The 21,669-nt window shown below is 41.3% G+C and overlaps 4 protein-coding genes across 10 annotated transcripts in view; 2 read left to right on the forward strand and 2 right to left on the reverse strand.

The window, feature by feature from the left end:
• LOC5517222 (mediator of RNA polymerase II transcription subunit 12-like protein) overlaps window positions 1–4,421 on the forward strand; it is a 53,909-nt gene extending 49,488 nt beyond the window's left edge. For 3 of the 5 annotated variants that reach the window (XM_048732301.1, XM_048732302.1, XM_048732303.1), the window contains exons 39-43: window positions 281–458; window positions 1,266–1,470; window positions 1,793–2,459; window positions 2,690–2,838; window positions 3,774–4,421. In XM_048732301.1, the coding sequence (XP_048588258.1) occupies window positions 281–458; window positions 1,266–1,470; window positions 1,793–2,459; window positions 2,690–2,838; window positions 3,774–4,006 (1,432 nt within the window). In that variant the 3' untranslated portion in view covers window positions 4,007–4,421. The remainder of the gene's footprint in view (window positions 1–280; window positions 459–1,265; window positions 1,471–1,792; window positions 2,460–2,689; window positions 2,839–3,773) is intronic. The other 2 variants (XM_048732305.1, XM_048732304.1) reach the window with 2 other exon arrangements.
• A 164-nt stretch (window positions 4,422–4,585) lies between these two features.
• Window positions 4,586–8,297, reverse strand: LOC5517227. The gene is made up of 4 exons (XM_001637257.3): window positions 6,846–8,297; window positions 6,506–6,673; window positions 5,460–5,686; window positions 4,586–5,018 (listed from the first exon to the last, which is right to left on the reverse strand). The coding sequence occupies exons 1-4, from the start codon at window positions 7,320–7,322 to the stop codon at window positions 4,931–4,933; spliced, it is 960 nt and encodes a 319-aa protein (XP_001637307.2). The 5' UTR covers window positions 7,323–8,297; the 3' UTR covers window positions 4,586–4,930.
• Window positions 7,936–12,167, forward strand: LOC116621556 (microtubule-associated protein futsch). The gene is made up of 4 exons (XM_032387403.2): window positions 7,936–8,037; window positions 8,193–8,261; window positions 8,901–9,106; window positions 9,566–12,167. Exons 1-4 carry the CDS (start codon window positions 8,010–8,012, stop codon window positions 11,894–11,896), a joined length of 2,634 nt encoding a protein of 877 aa, XP_032243294.2. The 5' UTR covers window positions 7,936–8,009; the 3' UTR covers window positions 11,897–12,167.
• LOC5517220 (coiled-coil domain-containing protein 191) lies at window positions 12,155–20,708 on the reverse strand. 3 transcript variants are annotated; one of them, XM_048732306.1, is made up of 15 exons: window positions 20,506–20,708; window positions 20,233–20,271; window positions 20,016–20,118; window positions 19,425–19,661; window positions 18,652–18,818; window positions 18,202–18,425; window positions 17,249–17,423; window positions 16,671–16,861; window positions 16,041–16,305; window positions 15,339–15,885; window positions 14,765–14,847; window positions 14,130–14,231; window positions 13,447–13,743; window positions 12,977–13,131; window positions 12,155–12,524 (listed from the first exon to the last, which is right to left on the reverse strand). In XM_048732306.1, the coding sequence occupies exons 1-15, from the start codon at window positions 20,704–20,706 to the stop codon at window positions 12,371–12,373; spliced, it is 2,940 nt and encodes a 979-aa protein (XP_048588263.1). In that variant the 5' UTR covers window positions 20,707–20,708; the 3' UTR covers window positions 12,155–12,370. The 3 variants fall into 3 exon arrangements, with proteins under 3 accessions (XP_048588263.1, XP_048588264.1, XP_048588265.1); XM_048732307.1 differs by lacking the exon at window positions 20,233–20,271; XM_048732308.1 differs by lacking the exon at window positions 20,016–20,118 and having other exon boundaries at window positions 20,506–20,707.
• Window positions 20,709–21,669: the final 961 nt, after the last annotated feature.

The raw sequence follows: 21,669 nt of genomic DNA on the forward strand, positions 1-21,669 counted from the left end.
TGAATCAGTCCGATTCCTTCCGAGCTTTTGATATGCCAAATGAATTACCATAATTATTTTGCTTTCATGCAACAGAAACTCTCATCAAGTCAACCTTGACTACTCGCAATCTAGCATGACACATTGAATGCGACGTCTGAATCAACATCAAACCCAATGTATTTGTGTCGATACAAACAGACAATTCGTTTCTGCGCGGCAGGAGCGCGAATAAATAATCTGGCATGAGCTACACATTGTGGGTCAACCCAAAAACTTGTTGTTTTGTTTGAATGCCAAGGAGACCTGGTCAGACAACTGCAATGCTTGCGCAACTTCTACAACAACGCCAACAACAGCAGCAGCAACCCCAACAAGCCCAGCAGGCGATCTACATGCAACAGCAGTTACAGCAACAGACACAGCAGCTACAGCAACAGACACAGCAGCTGAGACACCTACCGACACCTCAACAAACGGTAGGTAACACCCTGTCATCTATAACAACAATAAAACAATGACACCTGTTCCAGCTCAGGAAGTGGCTGGGCATGGTCACCTAACATAATCTTGAAAAGCCCAGCAAGGAAAAACGTGCACTAGCAAAAAAGCGTACCTACTCTGAACGGAAAACAGTCTAGAATATGTAAAACGACATCGTGTCTATTAGAAAGACTTCTTGTTCTTCCAGTCCCTGTAATAACGCTCCTCTGAATTTCTATGTTATCTTCCACCCAATGCTCTCGAAAGTTATCGTCTCGTACACATTAAGTTATCTTTTAAGAATATGTTTTTTATGCAAATACTGTAACTTGATTTCAGACGATCTTTCAAGTAGTTACAATTACTTTTATTCGCGAAGCAAGAGCGTTACAAATAGAGATTCATGTACTAAACATGTAGTTATGCTTATTTGTGTAATCTATTACTTGTTTGAAAAGTGTGTGCTGATCAGGCTGAAAGATAGCTGAAAAATCATCTTGATAGTTAAGCCTCGAATTAAAGTGATTTTCATTAACCCGTGAATTACACTTTAGCATATTACGCTTTATTGCGATCTAATTCCATTGTTCTCTTTTGTGTTTTCCTGACTATTAAACTTTGACTATCACACTTTATTTCACAGGTTAATGAAAACCACTCTTAAATAATTTAAATAACTTTGATCAATTGAATTTGTCTGATAAGCGTTTACTTCTTCATGTCCGGCACATTGGGTGGTGGTGCAAGATGTTGGTATTTAATGTGTCTTTATTGAATGTTGGAGAACTTCATAATTCTTCTAGATGCAGCCTGGTCAAGCAGTAACACTACGACCAGAACAGCCTTATGGTTTCAGTCAAGCCCAAAGACCCACCAACCTGCAGATCCCAGCACGCCCTCAAGGCCCAGCAAGGGCTTCCACGCCCAACACCCCTACCTCCATGGGACTACCCACCTCAGCCGGGAGTATGAACCCACCCTCGGTATATGGAACACAAGCATACCAAGGTAAAGAAGAATAGGTGATGTTTATGTTGGAAATTGTAAAGTCTTGTGCAAACAGTGCCTGGCCTGGCAAAGAGAAAGCAAGCGTTATTTTCACACCATGTATAAACGTGGTGCGATACTGTTCAACAGTTTTTCCTATATCTTGCGGACGGTCAAGTGAGATACCAGACTCTCAATTATGAGTTCGCAAGGATGTGACCAACCTCCTTTTGTGAATAATTTACCCAGAAAAGATTTTGTTCTAATGATGCTAAGTAAAATGTAGAGGCACAAAACCACCTGTCATACCAACCTGGTATGTAATCTTTACCTCTTATCTAAGGTGGAAATCAAGGCCTTACTCACCCAATGCAACAACAGCAACAACAACAGTTCACCCTTCAGCAACAGCGCCCAATGCAGCCCCAGGCCCCAGGTCAAGGCACGGCTATCCTTCAGCACCCGCTTCAGGCTGGCACCCAACAGCAACAGGGAGGTCAGATGAACCAGGGGATCCCGATGTCGCAGATGAGCCAAGGCATGCAGCTGCCTGTGATGAATCAGGGGGGACAGATATCTCAGATGAGTCAAAGTGGTGCAATGACACAGATTAACCAAGGTCAGATCAGCCAGATGAGTCAAGGGGGGCAGTTGAATCAGATGAACCAGGGGGGACAAATGTCGCAGATGAACCAGGGTATGCAAATGCCACAGATGAGTCAAGGGGGACAAATGCCACAGATGAACCAGGGGGGACAAATGACTCAAATGAGCCAAGGAGGTGCAATGACACAGATGACTCAAGGCCAGGCGGGACAGATCAGTCAGGGAGGGCAAATACCACAGATGAACCAGGGGGGACAAATGCCACAGATGAACCAGGGGGGACAAATGACTCAAATGAGCCAAGGAGGTGCAATGACACAGATGACTCAAGGCCAGGCGGGACAGATCAGTCAGGGAGGGCAAATATCACAGAGCATTTATCAACAACAACAGATGACCAATAGGTAAGCTCAACTATTTAGGTTTTTTTGTGTTCTTTCATTTGTTCCTTGTCTCAAAAGGGAGAATTTTGAAGGGTTGTGCAAGGGAGTGAGGGGGTGGGGGAGATGAAAGGCATTCTACATAGGTGAAACTATTTAGTATCTTTTTCCATAAGTGAGGTGTTGTCTGTAATGAGCCATTCTGTAAGCTTTAGCTAGGTCAAGATTCAGTATTTTTTTTTTGTTTGCTACAGGGTCAACAGTTTGAATGCAAACCAACAATTACTAGTCAAGCAAAGATTGCAGATGGTTTTAAAGCAACAACAGCAGCAGCAACAACAACAACAACAACAACAACAGCAGTTACCTCAAGAGATAATGAGGCATCTAAGGCAATTCCAAGGTAATAATTGCTATAAGCTTTGTTTTGATACCAAAAAAAACAGGGAAGATATTATAATTGAAATATGGTGTTATGTTTTAGAAGAAGGTAATACTCTATTTTAAAATGATTTAAAGTATAAAATATATTTTCCACCCAAATTATTTCTGAATAACCTTTGTAACTTCTTGACACTAGATCTTTATCTTCTTTAGAAGAATTATTTTTACTATTAGCTTTAGTGTTTACACTGTCTTTATCCTAAAAAAAAAAGAATATACACAGGCCAACCAAAGCAAGACTTTTATTGGAGCAGCAGGCACATAAACTTGATATTTACTGTCTTCTCGGTGTGCACGCCTAGCCTATGGAACAAACTACCTTTTGATATCATCAGTCCCTGAGTTCAAGCGCCGGCTTAAGACGCATCTTTTTAACATTGCCTTTATTTAGTCATAATCTTTTATATATTTATAGTTACACTTTTAACATTGCCTATATTTAGTAATAATCTTTAATATATTTACAGTTACACTTTTAACATTGCCTATATTTAGTCATAATCTTTTATATATTTATAGTTACAATTTTAACATTGCTAATATTTAGTCATAATCTCTTTAAATATTTATAGTTACACTTTTATCGTCTTGCATTGTATTTTTATATGGTATAATATTTATTTGTAGTTTATTTTTGAAATTGTAAAGTGCATTTGGGCATATGGAAAATGTGCTATATAAATAAAATTAAATTATTATTATTCCTAAAAGCTTTCATTCAGCCCTGTTTTCTCATCCTAATTGTACCCCTTAGCATACAATACTTGAATGAATGTTGAAGCCAACAACATCTCTCAGCACTACAGGCTAGTGGTATACTACATCCACAAGCTTTGAAATGTGGGTTTTGGACTAGGTAGATTTATCCTTTTGTCGATATTCTTCATTGTGCAGGTGGGTCTCAGGATATAGGAGTACAGCACCAATTCACTACTGGACAAGACATGAACCAGCTTCAGAGGCAGATGTCTGCACCTTCAGATGTTGGCATGCAGCGTCAAGTATCACAAGATATGGCCTCATTCCAGCGCCAGCTTTCCGCTCCAGGTGGTGTTCAAGATTTAACACAGCAACAACAACAACAGCAGCAATTTAACAACTCTCAATTTCAGCCAGGACAATTTTAGCAGTAACCTCTAAAGGTTACTTTCTATAAATTCCCGTTTAAGACAAAAAAATGTTTTTAAAACACTCTAGAGTGTCGCCTTCTAAATAGCCACGCTTAATTTTTTTTATCTGAGTCAATAAGGCTGTGTTATTGTTAAGTTGATTTTTATCACTAGATGATTCAAAAAATCTCAAAGGCACAACATGTCAGACACAAAGTATTGGGAAATTCTTTTCCACAGCTCGTGCCATTTAGTTCTACAAACACTGGATAGATAAACTTATTATAGCAGTCACTTAATATCATTAATATTGCAGCTGTATAAATATGACTGGCATTTAGCAATTGTAAAATTTAGATCTGTATGGTGTATTGCCATAGACAATACCTAGGAAATGTACATAAAATAAATAAAATCAAATGAAGCAGGGGAAGTGAAAGTTGTTACAATAACTGCTAATGCAAAAATAATATCCCATTCTTGAATGGGAACACGGGTAAACGAATGCACGCTTTTTCTATTCTAATTATTCTCATTCCAGAATCAAGGGTAAAAAAAAAAAACACCCTTAGTTTGAAGTTTCCCAGCATGACCAAGTTGAGGTTAGTAAGTTGTTTATTATATGGCATTTTTTTTCATTTTCTGTAGTGCAATATCCAAATCCCTAATACACCCTCACAGCACACATACCATTGTTGATATATAAGAATTCAGGGTATATATACAAACTTATTGACAAATATTTTTAATTGTTCCATATCAAAATAAATTACAGTCATTTCTATTTTTTTTACAACTGTTATAGAAAAATATGTGTACCTAATCATAAATTGGTACAAAGAGATGAATGAAGATTAATTCAAAATCCATATTTGAATGTTGAACATTCCATGGGAATTTCTCTAGGTGAATCTTATTCCAATGAAACTTATCCCCATTATTTTATGAGAATTGATGGCTTGCTATCAAAGATTTGACTTGCTTGAGGCAAGGGCAAAAGTGCTCATTTGATGAACATATAACATCCAACCTAGAAAAAAAGAATAACTATAATTTAGAGTAATAATTGGTAACTAATGACAAAGAGTAATGTATATGGTGCACATTTTATTAACAGTGGCTCTAATATCTAATTCAGGAGGTTGTCATTTCCCTCAATTTCAGCTGGACCTTTGCAAATTTATAAACTTGTGGAACTACAGGTTAAATAGCTGCTGTAATTTTTTAGCATCTTTGTTTTCTTTTGTGCTGGCTTGACTACTACACTTTGACTACTCTATCAGGAAGATCATAAATAATTTGTTTTATTCCAAGATCCAGGGTGTTCTCACTGATATGTAGATAAAATTAGTCTCAAACAAAGAACCCACTGCATTTAGTGTCTCAGTCCTCCCGACCAGCAGGTTTAAGTTAAGAAGTTCAAATCTGAAAAATCAACCATGGTTAGTTGTGTAAAGAATCCACATCTCACCTTTGCTGATATTCATTTAGTTCCTCTAAAGTGAATTCGCCTTTTGTTAAGGCAGTTTTACACTGTAGGGCCAGCATCTTGAAGCTGTTGTTTTTACTGCAGTTATGAGCCGGGCTTTCCCACACAGGCAGATCATCTACATAAGAGCACGCCATGAAGACATATTCAACCACAGCCTTCCATAACTTTGATGACAGAAGGCTTTTGCCCTGGTCGATGCATTCTTTCTGTTGACCAAAAGATTATCCAGTTAATTGTGTTGTAACTTCAAACATTTTGAGGAAAATGTACGAGTTTAACTGGAAGTTTTGCATTTGGCTTAAACCTCTTGAACTTACATTCACTTTATGTTAATAAAATTTCCACCAGGTATATGCACATTTAAGAGGATTGGCGTGGGGTAGGAAGTCGTATATGGTATAGTCAGAACCGAATGATTCAAACCAGCCTGCTAGATCATGCTAGCTTTGAGCTCACTAGGTCCCATATTAAGGATACCAACTTGATGTGAAAACATTGTTGGTCAATAAATTAGATGTGAGGCAATCCCATAACTAGAGCTCCTCAGCTAACTTGAACTGATTTTCACCTCTTGAGGGTTGAAGTTAATAGGGTTCATAGTAGAGGCACAGAGTTCAGATAAGTATTTTATTGAAAACCACATTGAATGAGCAAGGGTCATAATAAAAATTTCCTAAATCCTTGACACTCAAGGAAATCTTGGTGAAATGGTATAAAGTTACATGGCTAATTTCATAAACTCGCTTATCACTTAAACAGACCCACATTAACAAAAGGTTTGTGCAATACATAGCATTGCAATCACAGAAATTAGCATTTATCCGAATGCAAGTTAGCAAGTTAATGAGCCTTATGTGGCAATCACTCCAAAACAAAGACACCAGCAAACTCGAATTTTGATTATTTAAATAACATCATAATTTCTCAATCTCGCAAAGCTAACCCTTAAAAATCACACGATTTCTGTATGGTTAATCACTTGAGCTGTGCGTTTCTTATTTTGCATGGAATTTATTTATAAATACCTTGAAAGCTAGGATCTGAGAGTTGACACGTCGAAAGCTGAAGGCGTCTCTTGACGAACAAACGCTTCGAGTTCTCCTCGGGAAAGCTTTGAAAATATTCCTCTTCAAGATTCGCAGCCTTTCCTCCATTTCTCTGAGGTCAGGTTCTGGCAGAATATTCTCGAATTCCTGCACAAAATACAAATATTTGAGATAATCCGGGCCTGCAAAAACTCAAAGGTTTCAGCATGATCACGTAACACAAAGGAAAGGACATCTTCCGAGTCGAATGCATGATCGAGGTGTTTCACTACACTAACTTAATTTCTTTCAAGCAATTTTTATCTTTTAAAGTACTAACCTGAGAAAGTTCAGGGTGTCTCTCAGATATAAAGCCGCTAATCAATTCGACTAACTGCTGTTTTGAGAGATTCTGGAGTGTATCTTGGAGCGTGTTTTCCGAGGTCTCAGTGACATCGAGTCGGAGCTTTTTTCTTGGTCTGCACGACTCGAGCGAAAAGCTAGAAAATCTGGATCGTTTTCCTTCTTCGCTTGCCGTCGTAGGGGTGAATAATACCAATGGCATAGATATTAGCTCCGGTGTGAATGATAATCTCGAAGTTCTACCATCTTCTTCAACAATTCGTTCGCTATTTGAGGCAAAGTTTTGCCCTCTAAGATCAAGCCCAGGGGGGCTCGTGTTTCGCCTTCGAGTGGAGCGCAAACTTCGAGACACCGGTGTGCTAAAATCCACAAATATATCATCATCAGAGGAGTTTGAGCGTCTTGGACACCGAGTGCTAGGACTTCGGTTCGTTATGTCTTTCATTGCTGACATTTCTGGGGAAACTTGAGGGTTCTATGGAGAGAAAAGCTCCTTTCCGCTCTACAACTAGACACTTTCTTTGTGAATGAAAGGTCGTTGTTATTCCCCGCCAAATGAATTTTAGCGCCAAGCAATGCTCGACGCTGATTGGCTAATCACCGACCTCGGCCCTGTGTCGAGGAAAACGGAAGTGCATACGAAGAACCGATTTCCGGAGGAGTATGCTTTCTGTAAGTACCGAATTTGGCGGGAAAGTACACTGGTGCTAAAATCTGTACCAAATCCTATTTTAATGATGCTTTTTGCAACGGAAAAGCAAACAATAGGGCAAGGCTCCCAAATGGTATTTTACTCTAATTTTCTTTTAAAAATAAATTTTGACATGAGCTTTTACGGCTCTCACGGAGCGATGCATGCAAATCGATTTTTTGATCGATATTCTAAATCGATTAAAACTATTAAAACTGTTCAATTTTAACATATTCAAAGCTATGCCTTTAAATCATAAAAGTCTTGAAATTCTCGAAGTTAATCCTTTCTATAAAAATAAATGAATATATAAATCGTATCAAAGCTGGGGGCCCTGTGGAATAACGAAAGTAAGCGCGCGCTCTTGCCGTTCACGCAAAATCATAACAAAGTTCGCACGAATACACGCAGTCGAACAGTCAGGCGATAAATTCATTCACAAAGGAGATCATGAAGAGCGTTTCAGGGAGAAAATTAGGTAAGGAAATTGCGCATATGCACACAACGGGCTTCTCCGCTGAATTTCTCGTTGTTTTTCTTGTTTTGCGGTTGATACTTTTGGGTATTACAATACCGTTAGCATTGTTCTATCAACCTCTCACTCCAAGGTTTTACAAATATTGTTCACCACAGCCCCCAAGTCGCTGGCGCCCAAGCCTGTGGCATCGAGGCCGAACCCCGTGCCTTCACCGAGCGACGCTGGTATGTGTTGTCTAGTGCGAGGATTACGCGCATAAGGAACTTCGAAAAAAAAACTCATTTGAACTGCTATTTCCATAAGCTAGGGATCTTCATCTAGATACTTGAGGTCTTAGGTGTTTGGATTTATTTTTTTTTTTTTTTTGGGGGGGGGGGGGGTCAAGATTTCTAGGGAAATTAGAAATGGCAGTCGGGAAGAGAGGTACTGGACCAAAATCTAGCGAGGTGATAGTTAAATAGCTTATTTTGGACCGGTAAATGGTGGCCGCGGCCACAAGATGCGCTCGCTAATAGAGGTTTAATATATTGTTTTTGAGTAACCAATAATTTGATGCCTTGAGAAGTGGCCGCTTGATAGAGCTACAATAAGAGATCACGTGACTTTTCTGGGTGGCAAGTTTAAAACAAAATAATAAAAAAAAAAAACAGAAATGACTGCGCCCTTCACACCAGAGAACGACGAAAAAATTAAATCTTTAAATGAAACTAAACCTTTTCTGAAAAAAAGACTTGGCTTTTTTCGTGAGCGCTGAATAAGTTGCTCTTTTTTTTGCTGATATTTTGCCGCCAAAAAGCCTGAGCGCGCGCTAGTTCGCCACCCAGTCACGTGATCTCTTAGCAGAAGTTTCTATTGTGTTTCAGATCAGAGAAGACTGCGCAAACTCAAAGTGTTCCTTAAAAGCGTCTCCTACAACGGTAGCGAGGGAATGAAATTCGAGACTCTTAACGACCTCTACTGCGACCACCTGTTGATCGACCGACCTCCCTGTACCGACCTCCCCTCCCTCCCCGAGTTCAAGTGCAACCCGACACCTTTTGTCGTCGCTAGCTGCTTCAACCGGACTCAGGTGAGGATGATGGGGGCATTCTTACGCCTGAAAAGTGTTTTTAGCGTTACTCAGGAAAGCTCAAAAGCAGTTCAAATTATGAGGAATTAACAACCTTTGCCGGTGCGTAGACAGGCTAGTAATGAAAATAGTGTAGTAATCAACATATCATCATCATCATCACCATCATTATACATCATCATCACCATCACCATCATTATACACGTAGTGTTTTGGGTCCTGTGCAGTGATTGTCTTGTTCTGATGAAGGCAGCATTGCTGAAACTTCGAAAAAATAGAACCCAGTGATTCAAGAAATTCTTGTATATAAATAACCATCATTATACACCATCATCACTACAATCATTATCAACCATCATCCTTGCTAATACCATAATCACTGTCGCAGTCATTCAACTTTCTCATAATTATCCACACCACCATCAAAAGATTCATCATCATCATTATCTTTTTCACCAGGTTACAAAGAGCGCAAGAAACTCAAGAAGAGCCCCGTACCCAAGGAACACACACCGACGGCCCCCGGCCTCGAGAAAACAGACCTCCTCAGCCAACCAGAATACCACGCCCACTAAATCTACCAATATCGTACTTCGTCCACATCCGGGCCATGCAGAAGGTGTTAGGCCTAGGCCCTTAGAGCTCACATGTACACAGGGATCCCATCAAAAATCGAAGGTCACATGTACACAGGGATCCTACAATAAATCCACGGATAGCAACGAGGCTCTTGGTAGGAAAGTTTGTTTAACCACAGAATTCTCAAGTAAAGATATCACTATGATAAAACCCAAACTTCCCGTTGACGTAGCACCTGCGAAGGTCTCATCCAAACCGCAGCCGGTAGACGAGGTCAGGGACGCGAGAAATGCTCGCGAAAGGGACGCGGCATCTAATACAGCTAGCCACAGAGAGAAAACAATAACTGATGAGTCTGGGGCATCCAGATCTCCACTTGCGACCCGTGATGAGAGCACGTCCAGACCGCGAGAAGAGGACGCGGTAAAGCACAGTGCGACCGTGATCGAGGACGCGGTAAAGCACAGTTCGACCGTGATCGAGGACGCGGTGAAGCACAGTGCGACCGTGATCGAGGACGCGGTAAAGCACAGTGCGACCGTGGTCGGGGACGCGGTAAAGCGCAGTGCGACCGTGATTGAGAGACCCCCAAAAGGAAAGACAAGCAATCCGCTAGTAAATAAAACATGTGAGCAACACGAGGCCAAACTGCAGGATGTAAAGGCAACTGAAGAAAAAATGATTGAATCGAAAAACATCGGAGCGACATGCAATAGCGAAGAAATGAGCAAAGCTAACAAGTCTCCCGCGTGTGATTCGAGTGAAAAAGACGAACAGGAACTAAATGTTGCAACACGACAGGACAAAGCAATCAGAGCACAAGGTAATGGCGAATATTCCAAAGAAACTGAGCTACAAAACGCAAGTGCTCGTCGTGTAAACGGACCAACTGAGTCAGAGAAATCACGTGCAGATCATGTGAGCAAACCAGCTGAGGCAGAGAAATCACGTGCAGATCATGTGAGCAAACCAGCTGAGGCAGAGACATCACGTGCAGATCATGTTAGCAAACCAGTTGAGGCAGAAAAATCACGTGCAGATCATGTGAGCAAACCAGCTGAGGCAGAGAAATCACGTGCAGATCATGTTAGCAAACCAGCTGAGGCAGAAAAATCACGTGCAGATCATGTGAGTAAACCAGCTGAGGCAGAGAAATCACGTGCAGATCATGTGAGCAAACCAGATGAGGCAGAGAAATCACGTGCAGATCATGTGAGCAAACCAGCTGAACCAAAAAAATCACGTGCAGATCATGTTAGCAAATCAGCTGAGGCAGAAAAATCATGTGCTGATCATTTGAGCAAACCAGCTGAGCCAGAAAAGTCACGTGCTAGTCAAGCAAAAACTCCCCCTAAGTCAGAAAGGACTGGTGATGATTATGTGAACATCAGGTCTAAGCCAAAGATGGCGATTGCTCAACATGTGGACAAACTTGATGCAAATCTTATGTGTTCACTAACAAATACTTCTAGTCCCGAAACGAGGCAACAGAATGCTGACAAAATAACAAACCAATCAAAAGCGGACAATAAGCGCAGCAAAATTGAGAAACTATCAGACAAGATCAATCCGGGTGGTACTGCCTCGGCGGTACGATATTCGGGAGGTACTGATCAGAGCACAGAGGTTCGACTTTGCCAATCGAGAATCGCGCAAGATGCACAGAGATCTTCATTTTCTCGTGGACCGAGTGAAAGGGACGCAGTTAACGCTGTTAAAAGCGGAAATGAGACAGAACATTCGAGTATCACTCTCACTCGCGATGGACATGAGGATGAAACGTGTGGGGTGGTTATTGGTGGGCCTGTCCCACTTACCAGGGGCGTGGCAGAAGGGCGTGGTCATGACAAGAAATGGGTGAAAGGAGAGGGAAGATGTGTTGCGGAGTCCAACGAGGGGAGCGGTCATGCGAGCGAACACGAGAAAGCAAGTTCACTCAGCCAGGAGAAAGGAAGAACTAAGAAGACAGGAAGAGAGAAATCAGAAAGAGTTGAAACAAATCCTGAAGAAACAAGAAGGGGAGAGAGAAGTAGAAAAGGCACAGATAAAGGAGTAAAAAACAAATCTGATAAGGCTGGGGAAGGACAAGACAAACCGACAGACGCTGTAAGGGGAGAGTCTAGGGACCCCCCGCGAAGAGTGACAAGGTCACGTGCTACAAGGAACGTGGGGGGTCGCGTCACTAAGATCCGTCCACGGAGGAGACGATGACGTAACCTCTATTCAACGGGCACCCTTGAGACCGAAAGAAGTAAAAGTATCGGTTATATACAGGGTCTCAAGTCTAAGAGAATTTTGTTTTCTCTGCGCTCAAACGAAACAGTTTTCAATCGTTTTGCTTACAATTTTCAATCCCCACTATATTTTATTTTATTTTTGCCTTTTGCGCAATTAAGGGATAGTTATATATATAAAAAAAGAACAGGCCTTAAGTTAACCGTGTTATATTTCTCAAATAAATATTCTATATTTCTACACTCAATCCACAGCTTTAATTGAAGTTTAGTAAGTAAAAATGGTAGCAAAACAGTGTTCTTCAATCAGAATCCCCTAGTGTACATACGTGTACATACGACTCACAAGTCACACGCTAGGTACCAGACCCCTAGTTTACATACGTACATACGACTCACGATAAACACGTTACGCCTCAGTCTTTTCTCCAAGGCTAGTTAGTGCGCATGCCTAAGGAGAAGAGTGCTGACCAGTACCCTGGAAGTCCGGCAGCCAGGCTTTGACTCTGTTTCTCATTTCCAGTTTCCTCGCCTCCCGCTTGCGCTCCTCTTGAGCCATGGGGATCAGTTTCTTCCAGTAAGTGAAGGCGAGCTTTTGAAGGCGGCTGAAATATGAAAAATATTATATTCCTAAATACCCGTTGTCCCTGTTATAAGGGACCTCACGAAACGACGACGGCGACGGCTAGGAGAACGTGATCATAAAAAAAATGTATTTTTACTTTTTTATACTATGCAATTCTTATAGAGACCTTACACAAAAAAAACAACAGCGGCGGCAGAAAACAACAGAAAACTCAAGATACGATAGACGTGAAATGCACTCTGATTCATTTTAGCCAGGCGTCTAGCGAGGACGGCGGCGTAAATCAAAACCTCTTTGTATAATTTATACCACGGGAAATAAACTCCTTTCTGTTTATCAGACACGGCTCAAGTAAACAAAAAGATTTTACGATGTGTTGCTCACAGTATCTTTTAGATTTTATTAGAATTTTAGACTTGTCGCATTCGCATTTTTAGTAAAACCGCGAGAGTGCCATCAGCGGATACTCACACCAAGTCATGCTCGTGCGCACGTCGCTCTTTCTCCCAGTAGAGAATCTGCTCGTCTGTCACCCAGCACTGCCACAGACGGAAATACTTGCGCAGACGTGCAGCCGAGCAGTAATCCTCAGCCACAACCTCTAGACGGACCATGTGCTGGCCGTACTAGAAATGATTGTGTAAAATTAGTACAGTGGAACCTCCGTTAAGCAAACAACCTCGGAGCCGAATGGGTCCGCTTAATGGAGGGTTTACTTATAGAGTTTGAATGAAAAATGGTCAGGACTTTCGAGATTGTCCGTTATACAGGGTGTCTAGTTGATGTGGTTTGGTGTGGTAAGATTGAGTAATACCAGCCAATGAAGTCCGCAGAGTCCACCCGCAAACTCCGCTGGGTATCCGAGCGCCCGCAAAGACTGCTGGGAATCCGATCAGCCGCAAAGACCGCTGGGTCTCCCAGCAAGCATAAATAACTCTAACCTTTCTCCAAGAACGCCAGCTTCGCCGAAGAAGAATCCGTCTGAACAACTGGTCAGCGGCTTCCTGTTGACGTCGGCTGTTTTCCCGCGCAAACTGCAGCCACGGGTAAAAGCACGTGATGACAAGCGCCTGGGCGTGATGCTCGATGGCTGACGAGAGATTCTGATGTGCCATGGCAACCAGCTGTCTCCATGGTGACAGACCGTACTTCATTAGCAACGTGCGACAGTAATGCTGCTCTGCTTTTACGTTCAGCTGTCGTATTTCTTCCAGTCGCCGCTGTTTTTCGAGCTCTCGCTGAGAATAATAAAAGTTCCATGGGCTGATTAGCATTTTTGTAGGTGGGGATAGTCCCAATGACAATGAGTAAAAAATGTACGCCAAATGCTTGCTGCATTATCTAATGCTCTGCCAGGGACTTCAAGTCCTTGATTTTTTGGGCGGAATTTAATTGGGAAGTTTAAAAATTGCATCAATTAGAGATGGAAAGCGACATGCAACCCAAGAAAGGAAATTCGGCATTTTTGCATAGAAACTTTCCCTACATAATTTGTACTTAGACAGTGCGCAAAGTAAATCTTAAAATCAGTCGGGGATCAAGGAGTCCAGTCTTTCTCTAGAACACTGTCGTCGTCCATGTCACGTGAATTGAATCTCGTTCCAGGCTAATGAAGTCGTCCCACCTCGCGCGCTAATCTCCTCTCCTCGCGTTTCTTCTTCAGTATCTCTTGTTTTTCTTTTTCTACTTCTGCTTCCTTCCGGGCTTGTTCCTCTTTTAATTTCGCCTGAAACAGCAAACAAAGAATTGGATGACTAACAGCACTTTTTGGTATTTGACATAATACAATGATAATTGATAAAATAATAAAAATAATAATACATTGCTGGCATTACTTTGTATTCACCACGGGCAACAGGATAGTTTAGTGGTGCTTACGTTTTGTCTTAGTTATTGTGACTTTTGCAAGTCTAAGCATATGGCTTATTTTTTAGGGAACGTAACTTTTGCATTCTCGAAAGCCCAGCATGTTTTGCTGTCGCTTCCTTCCGCGGATAAAGAAAGCGTTTCCCTCTCGGGCGTGAGGATTCTGAGGCTCTTCAAGCTCTTCGAGTAAGCGCTACAATTATACGCGTCTGTTGGACCCTTGCTTGATTAACATCTAGCACGACACCCTGACTATCAAGCTTTTATAGCTCAAACAATTGTAACCCTTGACTCAGGAGTTATTAAATAGCAGCTATCCACTAAACTATCCTAACGCCCGAGCACAGGCGTCAATCGTGTCCTATCGAGGAAAAAAGATGAACACGTTCTCACCAGTTTCTCTTCTTCGAGCTTTCGTTTCCTTTTTTCAATGAGTGCTTTACGAGCCTCGCGTTCTTTGGCCCTTGCTTCCATTGCTTGAAAAAAAAAAACAGCAAATAAATGAAATAAATCATCATCATCATCATCATCATCATCACCATCACCATCACCATCACCACCATCGTCATCGTCATCGTCATTATCATTATCATCGTCACCATTATCAGCATCGTTATTATCATTATCATCGTCATCATCATCATAATCATCATCATCATCATCATTATCATTTTCGTCACCACCATCATAATTGTGTAGAGCTTAAGAAAACACGTTTATGAATGACGGACGCCAATCGGAAGTTCAACACTTTCATTCTTTGCAAAGTATTGCTCCAACTCAATATAAAGTATACGTATCTGCTCTATCACGAGGGTTTGCATATGAAAACTGCCAATGCTGCGGTAGGGTTAAAAACAAAAATACTATACTTTCCGTACCGTGCATTGACCAGATAAGCAGTATCGCGTCTCTTACAAAAATCAGAAACATAATTTATGGATGTTTACAACGTAAATGAGCTCACCAAGCATCAGAGGGGTAGTGGTGGGTTTATTCGACTTCACTTTGGCTTCTCTGGAAAGCAGTTTGGTTGATGTTGCGCTACGCTCTGTGTCCAAATCTACCAGCAAATCCGATTGGTCGTCGTCACTTTGACTGACATCCTCGAACTCCATAACACGATCGGGACCCATTTCACTGTTCCGGGAGTTGATCATATCAGTACTTCTACTCCGATGAAATCCTTTTGAAATCTTACTTGATTCTTTTAACCGTGCTCTTAGATCAGAAACTTTCGCTGCATTAGCACTGGAAGTTCTTTGTTTGTTCACATATTTTCGTGCACTGGCTGGTCTGTCACGCACCAAGCCGAGAGCCGAGTGATTAGTTCTCGATGTATCCTTCTTTGCTGTGGTTTTTGGACGGGCATTACCTGAGTTATTGCCCCAGGCTTTCATGTGTGGTTTGTTCGGGAGAAAGGCGACTTCTGCGCGCCGAGATGTCGATCCTGTGGCATCAACACTGCTTCGGTCTGTAGGTGGCCTTCGAGGGTCTTGGGAGAAAATCTCATCCTACAAATGGAAAACATGTTAACCATTGGCTATGTAGACCCCTATGTAAAGCCTGACTTTAATAGAGTCGCTTCCATCACCCAATTGCATGAAGCACTGAATGTAGCTACTGCTAATTCATAGTCAGTACCCTAGCTACCCACTGGCTCTCTTACCACTTTTCTGGCCGTGCTTGGCCTTGAATCGACTAGTTCCACATCTTGGACACTAATTTCATTATCCCCAGTCTCCTGGCTGTTCTTGTTCCACAGGCGGCCAGAGGCGGCTGCCTCCAAAAGGGCAGCCATCTTGTTGGTCTTCCTTTGGTGTTCCTCCTGCAGTTTTCGATTGTGCTGAGATTCACGGACAAACAGTTGCCAGGCAACAATACACCGCTGGAGAAGGTGCTTCCGGTGGAAGTTCAAAGCAATCTGCTCCTTTCTGAGAAAAGATTTTATGATAGTCAAGCAATACCAAAACGTATTCTCTAAATCACATTCTCTACAAGTTTTTCCAACAGGTTTTAAAATGTAGTACCCTTTCCTACAGACAAGCTGTAGAATAACAAGGTGGTCTGTGAAGAAATGATGGAATTAGGAAAATCATTACAAGGTTGAAATGGTATGTTTTACCCATCTTTGAAAATGAAGTAGAGCTGACGTTTCAGGCGTTAGCCCCTTCCTCAAAGGAGAAAACTTTCAAAAATGTGTTGATTAATTTCCCTTAGTGTTGACAGAGCCAGCATCGTTGAACATTACAAGGACAACCTTTGTCTGTCCAGCACAAGTCAAACAAGGGGTTGGCACCTGTGTCTTTCCTTCATCTGTACAGCTATGGCTTGAGCCTCTTTGTCCGACTTGATGTGCCACACATATGCTCGCCATGCATTCCATGCACGCAGTTTGCACCGCCAGTCCGCCAAAGCACTTGCTTTGCCAAATTTGATGCGCTGCTCCACTACTACTGTGTACCAGGCAGAGAAATGGCGGCGTAGTAGCTGAAAAATGATTTGAGTTTGATCAAATTACTAATATTGTAAATTGTATAGATGAAGAAATTTAATTTGTATAAGTAGGACTATGGTTTCTAGCAGAAAAAAAAAATGCAAAAAATATTATACTTTTGGCATAAAAACTATCCCTAACTAGTATTCTCACTGAAGGTAGGGCCAGCTTCCTCAGCAATTGTTTTTATATATTGGTTGAGAGTCAAACACAGGGGTGTACCTTTAGGTTCTAGTTTGCTATTCCCCTGGAAATAAGAAGAAGAGGGGGCACTTAACTAAGACCTTGTCTCTGTTTACTGGAGTGTTTTGAGCACCTGGAATACCCCCTGGATAGGCCCAAGAGACATGTTGCTACTCTCCCAAATTGCACTCACTCACCTGTAGATTTTGTCTAGCCACGGTCGCCGCCTGCTCTTCCATCTGCTTCAGTAACAGCCTCCTCATCTCCTCTTTTGCTTCCTGCTCCTGCTGCCTCTTCTGCTCCTTACGACGCTCCTCTTCCTCCATGTACTGACGAGCCATCTGTTCAGCTTCAGCAAGCTTCATCTGTTCTCTAAAGAGATCAAGAAACATCTTTAAATATCACACTCATCACAAACACAACAAATACAACATTGTAACAATACAACTAGTGATAATGGAAAGGAAAAAAGTTATTTGAGTTTGCAGTTCAAGTTCAAGATACCAAACATATGGCATATACCACTCTTGTTCGGCCGAAACTGGAATATGCTGCATCGGTGTGAGATCCATACAGACAAGATCAAATTGACGCCATTGAAGCAGTCCAGAGGCGTGCAGCAAGATTTATAAAGAGGGATTATAGTAGATACTCTAGTGTAACAGAAATGCTTGATTCTTTAAATTTAGCCCCTCTGCAGGACAGACGTAGAACTCATAGGTTGAGTATATTTTATCAAGCAATTCATAACAACATTGCATTGTCCATACCAGATTACTTTTTACCAAAGCTACGTCCTACTAGAGCTTTTTCTGGCCGTGCCTTTATTCAGCCTAGCTGCAAACATGACTATTATCTCCATAGCTTTTTCCCTAGAACTATTAGAGACTGAAACTCTTTACCTAGCTATATTCAGAATACTCCATCTATTATATCTTTTAAAAATTACTGCACCGCAACCAATAGAAATGAATGATTTAATTTTTTTTTTTTTATTATACCAACTCGATGTGGAAACGTTGTTGGTCAATAAAGTAGAAGTAAAGTAGTAGAAGTTATACAAAGAAAAAACGCAAAAAATTAGGTTCAAATCCAAGGGAATTAGTATTCTAGTTATTTGATTTCAAGTTGAGTTCTACTTCATATGTACCTTTGTGCTTGTTCTTTTTTCTGCCGTTTTTCCTCCTCCATAGCTCGTCTAATCCTCATCATCTCTTGCTGTACTAGTTGTTCCTCCTGCTTGATGCGCGCCTGTCTCTCTCGCTCCTCCTTAAGGATCTGTTGCCGAGCCAAGTGCTCTGCCTCTTTACGAGCATTCTTTTCACGTTTGACTTTCTCTTCTTGGCGTCGCCGATTCTCACTCTTTGCTTTCACCTTAAATCACCAGTCACCAGTCATGAAGCTTATTATGTCTTTGTAGTTAAATTATCAACTAAATTATGGTTTATTATGTATGGTACAACAACAACAAAAAATATAAAAGCTGATTATAACTCCCAGTTCAATGACAAATATTGGTCTAAAGCAACATTTTTATTTGGGAATTTTCACTCCTTTTTGGTTCTTTGTTTTAATCACCGCAGTTGTTGTTCACTATTACCTGTTGGTGTCTTAGCTCCATTTTAGGCCTCGGATCTTTGCGTTTGTGCGAGTCATTAAACCCAAGGTCAGACATGATGTCATTCTCAACAACCTGCTTGTCCAGCATGTCTCTTAGAACCTGCTGTACAGAGATCTCCTCTTCCAAGCCTTCCTCATATTCTGCCCCTAAAATATGACAAAAAATGTCATTCAACGCCACCATCACTCAGACGCTGATACCTTGGTTATGCCCATCCTTAAGGGCATTGTCAGTGTGCAGCAAAACAACAAACACTGACAGCCATTATAGTAGTAATTCAGGGATTAAGTTCAAGAAAAGAGTAAACTTTCTAGTCCTAAAAGTCTTTCAAAATCTTTTGGTGGAAGATGGGAGGGCTTTTGTTGTTTGGACATAACCTTGGACTAGATACTGTACTGTTGACTTTGTGTTTTTCAGCCTGCAGCAAATTACGTGAGGAGATCTCATGTAGTAGTTGAAACAGTAAATACAGTAAAATGCCTTAAATACAGCAAAATGCCTTATGTGATGCCATTCCAGCTATAAACATCCCCACACAATCGGCTACCTTAACTACGGTCATGCAGTGCGCACTTTGTTTGGTTCGAGTTTAACAAGATACATACTACAGTCTGGTAGTTGAGGCAGGTTTCTATTGTAATGTGTACGCAAGCTCGAAACTAGAGTGGCCTATTAGCTTTTAATCATTCATTTTCATCTCATCTATTTGGCCTAAAGAGTTTATTGGGTAGTTTAGTCCATTACAGTATTACCAGGTCTAGGAGGCTTTTCATCTTCAACTGCTTTAAAACTGTCATCATAAAGCCCTCCAACCTCGACTCTCCCATCCTCTGTCAGAAAAAACATAGAGCTCCCCTCTCCTCTACTTCTAGAAGAGTTGGAACAAGCTGTGTGGGTTGTTTTTATCCACGCTTCATCATAGAACTCTAGATCTGGTGCAATATTTTGGACTTGCTTTTCATGAGTCCATTTATCAAGGAGATCTTGTGCTGCAAAATGAGAGAAAAAATCTTTTTCAGAGAATATCACATGTTTATTCACACTAAGGCTGTATTGCCAATACTGTATTTTGATTGGTTTAGCAGCCCTATAAGAAAAAAAAACAAAGCACAACCCCTAAAGGATGGTCCTTACTAGGATGCAAGTACAGGTAAAAATGCAAGCCCAACACAAGTGAGAATTGACCAACTAAGTGCAAGAAAATCAACCACTTGTGTTCCCTTAGGCCCGTGTTCTGAGTGAGAATTGAAACATTATGTCTGTTGTGTTTGTGTCCTAGTTACAACCAGCCTTAAATGACATGCACTGTCAATGATAATAGCAAACTACTTATTTGAGGTCACCTTCCATCAAGGCATCTTCATCAACATGAACTTGATCAAGCACTCTGTGAAAATCATTTCCAAACATCTCTCGTGCTGCATTATCAGATGCTCTTTGTACATTCTTTAAAAAAAGAAATCATGTAACAAATCAATAGCTTATTCGTGTTAAAATATATAAGTAAGGCTTAAAAATAATCCAGTTTAACTACAGCATAATAATAACCTAAGGATTTACCTTTATCCAACTCTGGACACTACTATTCTTGTTGTAGTTCTGAAATTATAATTATTCATGGGTAAAAAAAAAAACTTAGCTAGCAATGTTTGCCTGCACTAGCAAAAGGCTTATATTATAATAAGGAAAAGGCACTTAGCCATCAAACAGGGAATGTTTAAAGGTATGATCTTTTGTTGTGACTTTATTTCAGGGAATAAAAAAGTCATTCGAAGTCTGAGTTATACGATTAAAGAGGTGTACTAAAGTGTCAAATCAACAACCATTTCTTACCGGAGAAGGCTTGGTTTGCCTATTCCATTTAAAGAGATCTCGACCCGCTCCAGCCATATTTTTGCGATTTATAACCTGATATAATTTAAATACTACAAAAATATGCTCAATGCATTTCTTTTGTAGATCGTTTTGTGTTTTGTTGTTTGATGTTTTTCCGCCATCTTGGAACTTGGCGCCGGAACCTTCCCATGATTCCATGGAGGGGAGGAAAACAGGTACCAGTCCCCTATCAAAAAAGAGCGGTGCAAGGAAGGGGGGGGGGAGGGGGTAATGTTCAGATGGAGCAGGTTTCTAGAGTTTCTCGTATGGGGGAGGGGTGATTTTATGAAATATATAGAGGCGGCTTTGTGTATCTCATCTCATTTTTGGGCCCTCGAATGGTCTTTGGCGAGCACCCCGTTTTTTATGCAAGAACAAGCAATTTTAGTTTTAAACCGAGCAGCGACCACGTCGAAAAATACAATGCGGGCACGGCGGAAAAATTGCGCGAGCAGGCGAGCGTTAGCCGAAAACTGCGAGCACATCGAAATTTCGGGGGACCATTCTATGTCGCCCTCTTTTTAACAGGGGCGGCGTTCCAGCGAACTGAGAGGGCCAGGGGGGAGGGGCCCCTCTTCTTTCTGTTTTTAATTCTTTTTATATTGTTAAAAGTGGTACACGTTTAAATCGATTGGTTGATAAATTCTCTCTAGCGTGGGATATAACGGAGAGAAGACTTAGAAGGAAGAAATGATAAACCAATTGTCCGAGGATCGAACGTCCTTAGATAAAATAAACGAGCGAAAAAATAGACCAAACTTCCAGACATACGCTGAAACGCCGTGTTGTAATTGGCTCTAGGCTGGAGATTTCGAAATCAGCACCACTATATTGCTACCCTAGGTACGAGAGTCTCGAGCTTTGTTCGTTTACTATGCACCCTTTTACTGACTCGCTTCGCGGCTCGTGTTGTCGGAGTGGAGCTTGAGCCTCTAGTACCGAGGGTACTGATCTAGCGAACTGTACAACACAAAGGAACCTGAGCTACCCATGCATTAATTGGGAGGCAATAATCAGGATCCCAGTCCTGTCATGTCATATTCGGTTACGACTCGGAATGTAATTTGCATAGACAGCGTAGTCCCACACCACCCTAGACCTTTATCGACAGGTCGCAAACAT

Source organism: Nematostella vectensis, chromosome 9 (genome assembly GCF_932526225.1).
Source record: "Nematostella vectensis chromosome 9, jaNemVect1.1, whole genome shotgun sequence".
NCBI lineage: Eukaryota > Metazoa > Cnidaria > Anthozoa > Actiniaria > Edwardsiidae > Nematostella > Nematostella vectensis.

Excerpts from the sequence above, each read along its gene's own strand:
- LOC116621556 (XM_032387403.2), top strand. The coding sequence starts at position 8,010 with ATGAAGAGCGTTTCAGGGAGAAAATTAG. Across the intron at positions 8,262-8,900 it reads GCCTTCACCGAGCGACGCTG|ATCAGAGAAGACTGCGCAAA; the intron begins GTATGTGTTGTC and ends ATTGTGTTTCAG. Across the intron at positions 9,107-9,565 it reads GCTGCTTCAACCGGACTCAG|GTTACAAAGAGCGCAAGAAA; the intron begins GTGAGGATGATG and ends CTTTTTCACCAG.
- LOC5517220 (XM_048732306.1), bottom strand. The coding sequence starts at position 20,706 with ATGGAATCATGGGAAGGTTCCGGCGCCAAGTTCCAAGATGGCGGAAAA. Across the intron at positions 16,862-17,248 it reads TGGCTAGACAAAATCTACAG|CTACTACGCCGCCATTTCTC; the intron begins GTGAGTGAGTGC and ends ATCATTTTTCAG. Across the intron at positions 15,886-16,040 it reads CAAGCACGGCCAGAAAAGTG|GATGAGATTTTCTCCCAAGA; the intron begins GTAAGAGAGCCA and ends TTCCATTTGTAG.
- LOC5517227 (XM_001637257.3), bottom strand. The coding sequence starts at position 7,322 with ATGTCAGCAATGAAAGACATAACGAACCGAAGTCCTAGCACTCGGTGT. Across the intron at positions 6,674-6,845 it reads GACACCCTGAACTTTCTCAG|GAATTCGAGAATATTCTGCC; the intron begins GTTAGTACTTTA and ends TATTTTGTGCAG. Across the intron at positions 5,687-6,505 it reads CTCAGATCCTAGCTTTCAAG|AAAGAATGCATCGACCAGGG; the intron begins GTATTTATAAAT and ends TTTGGTCAACAG.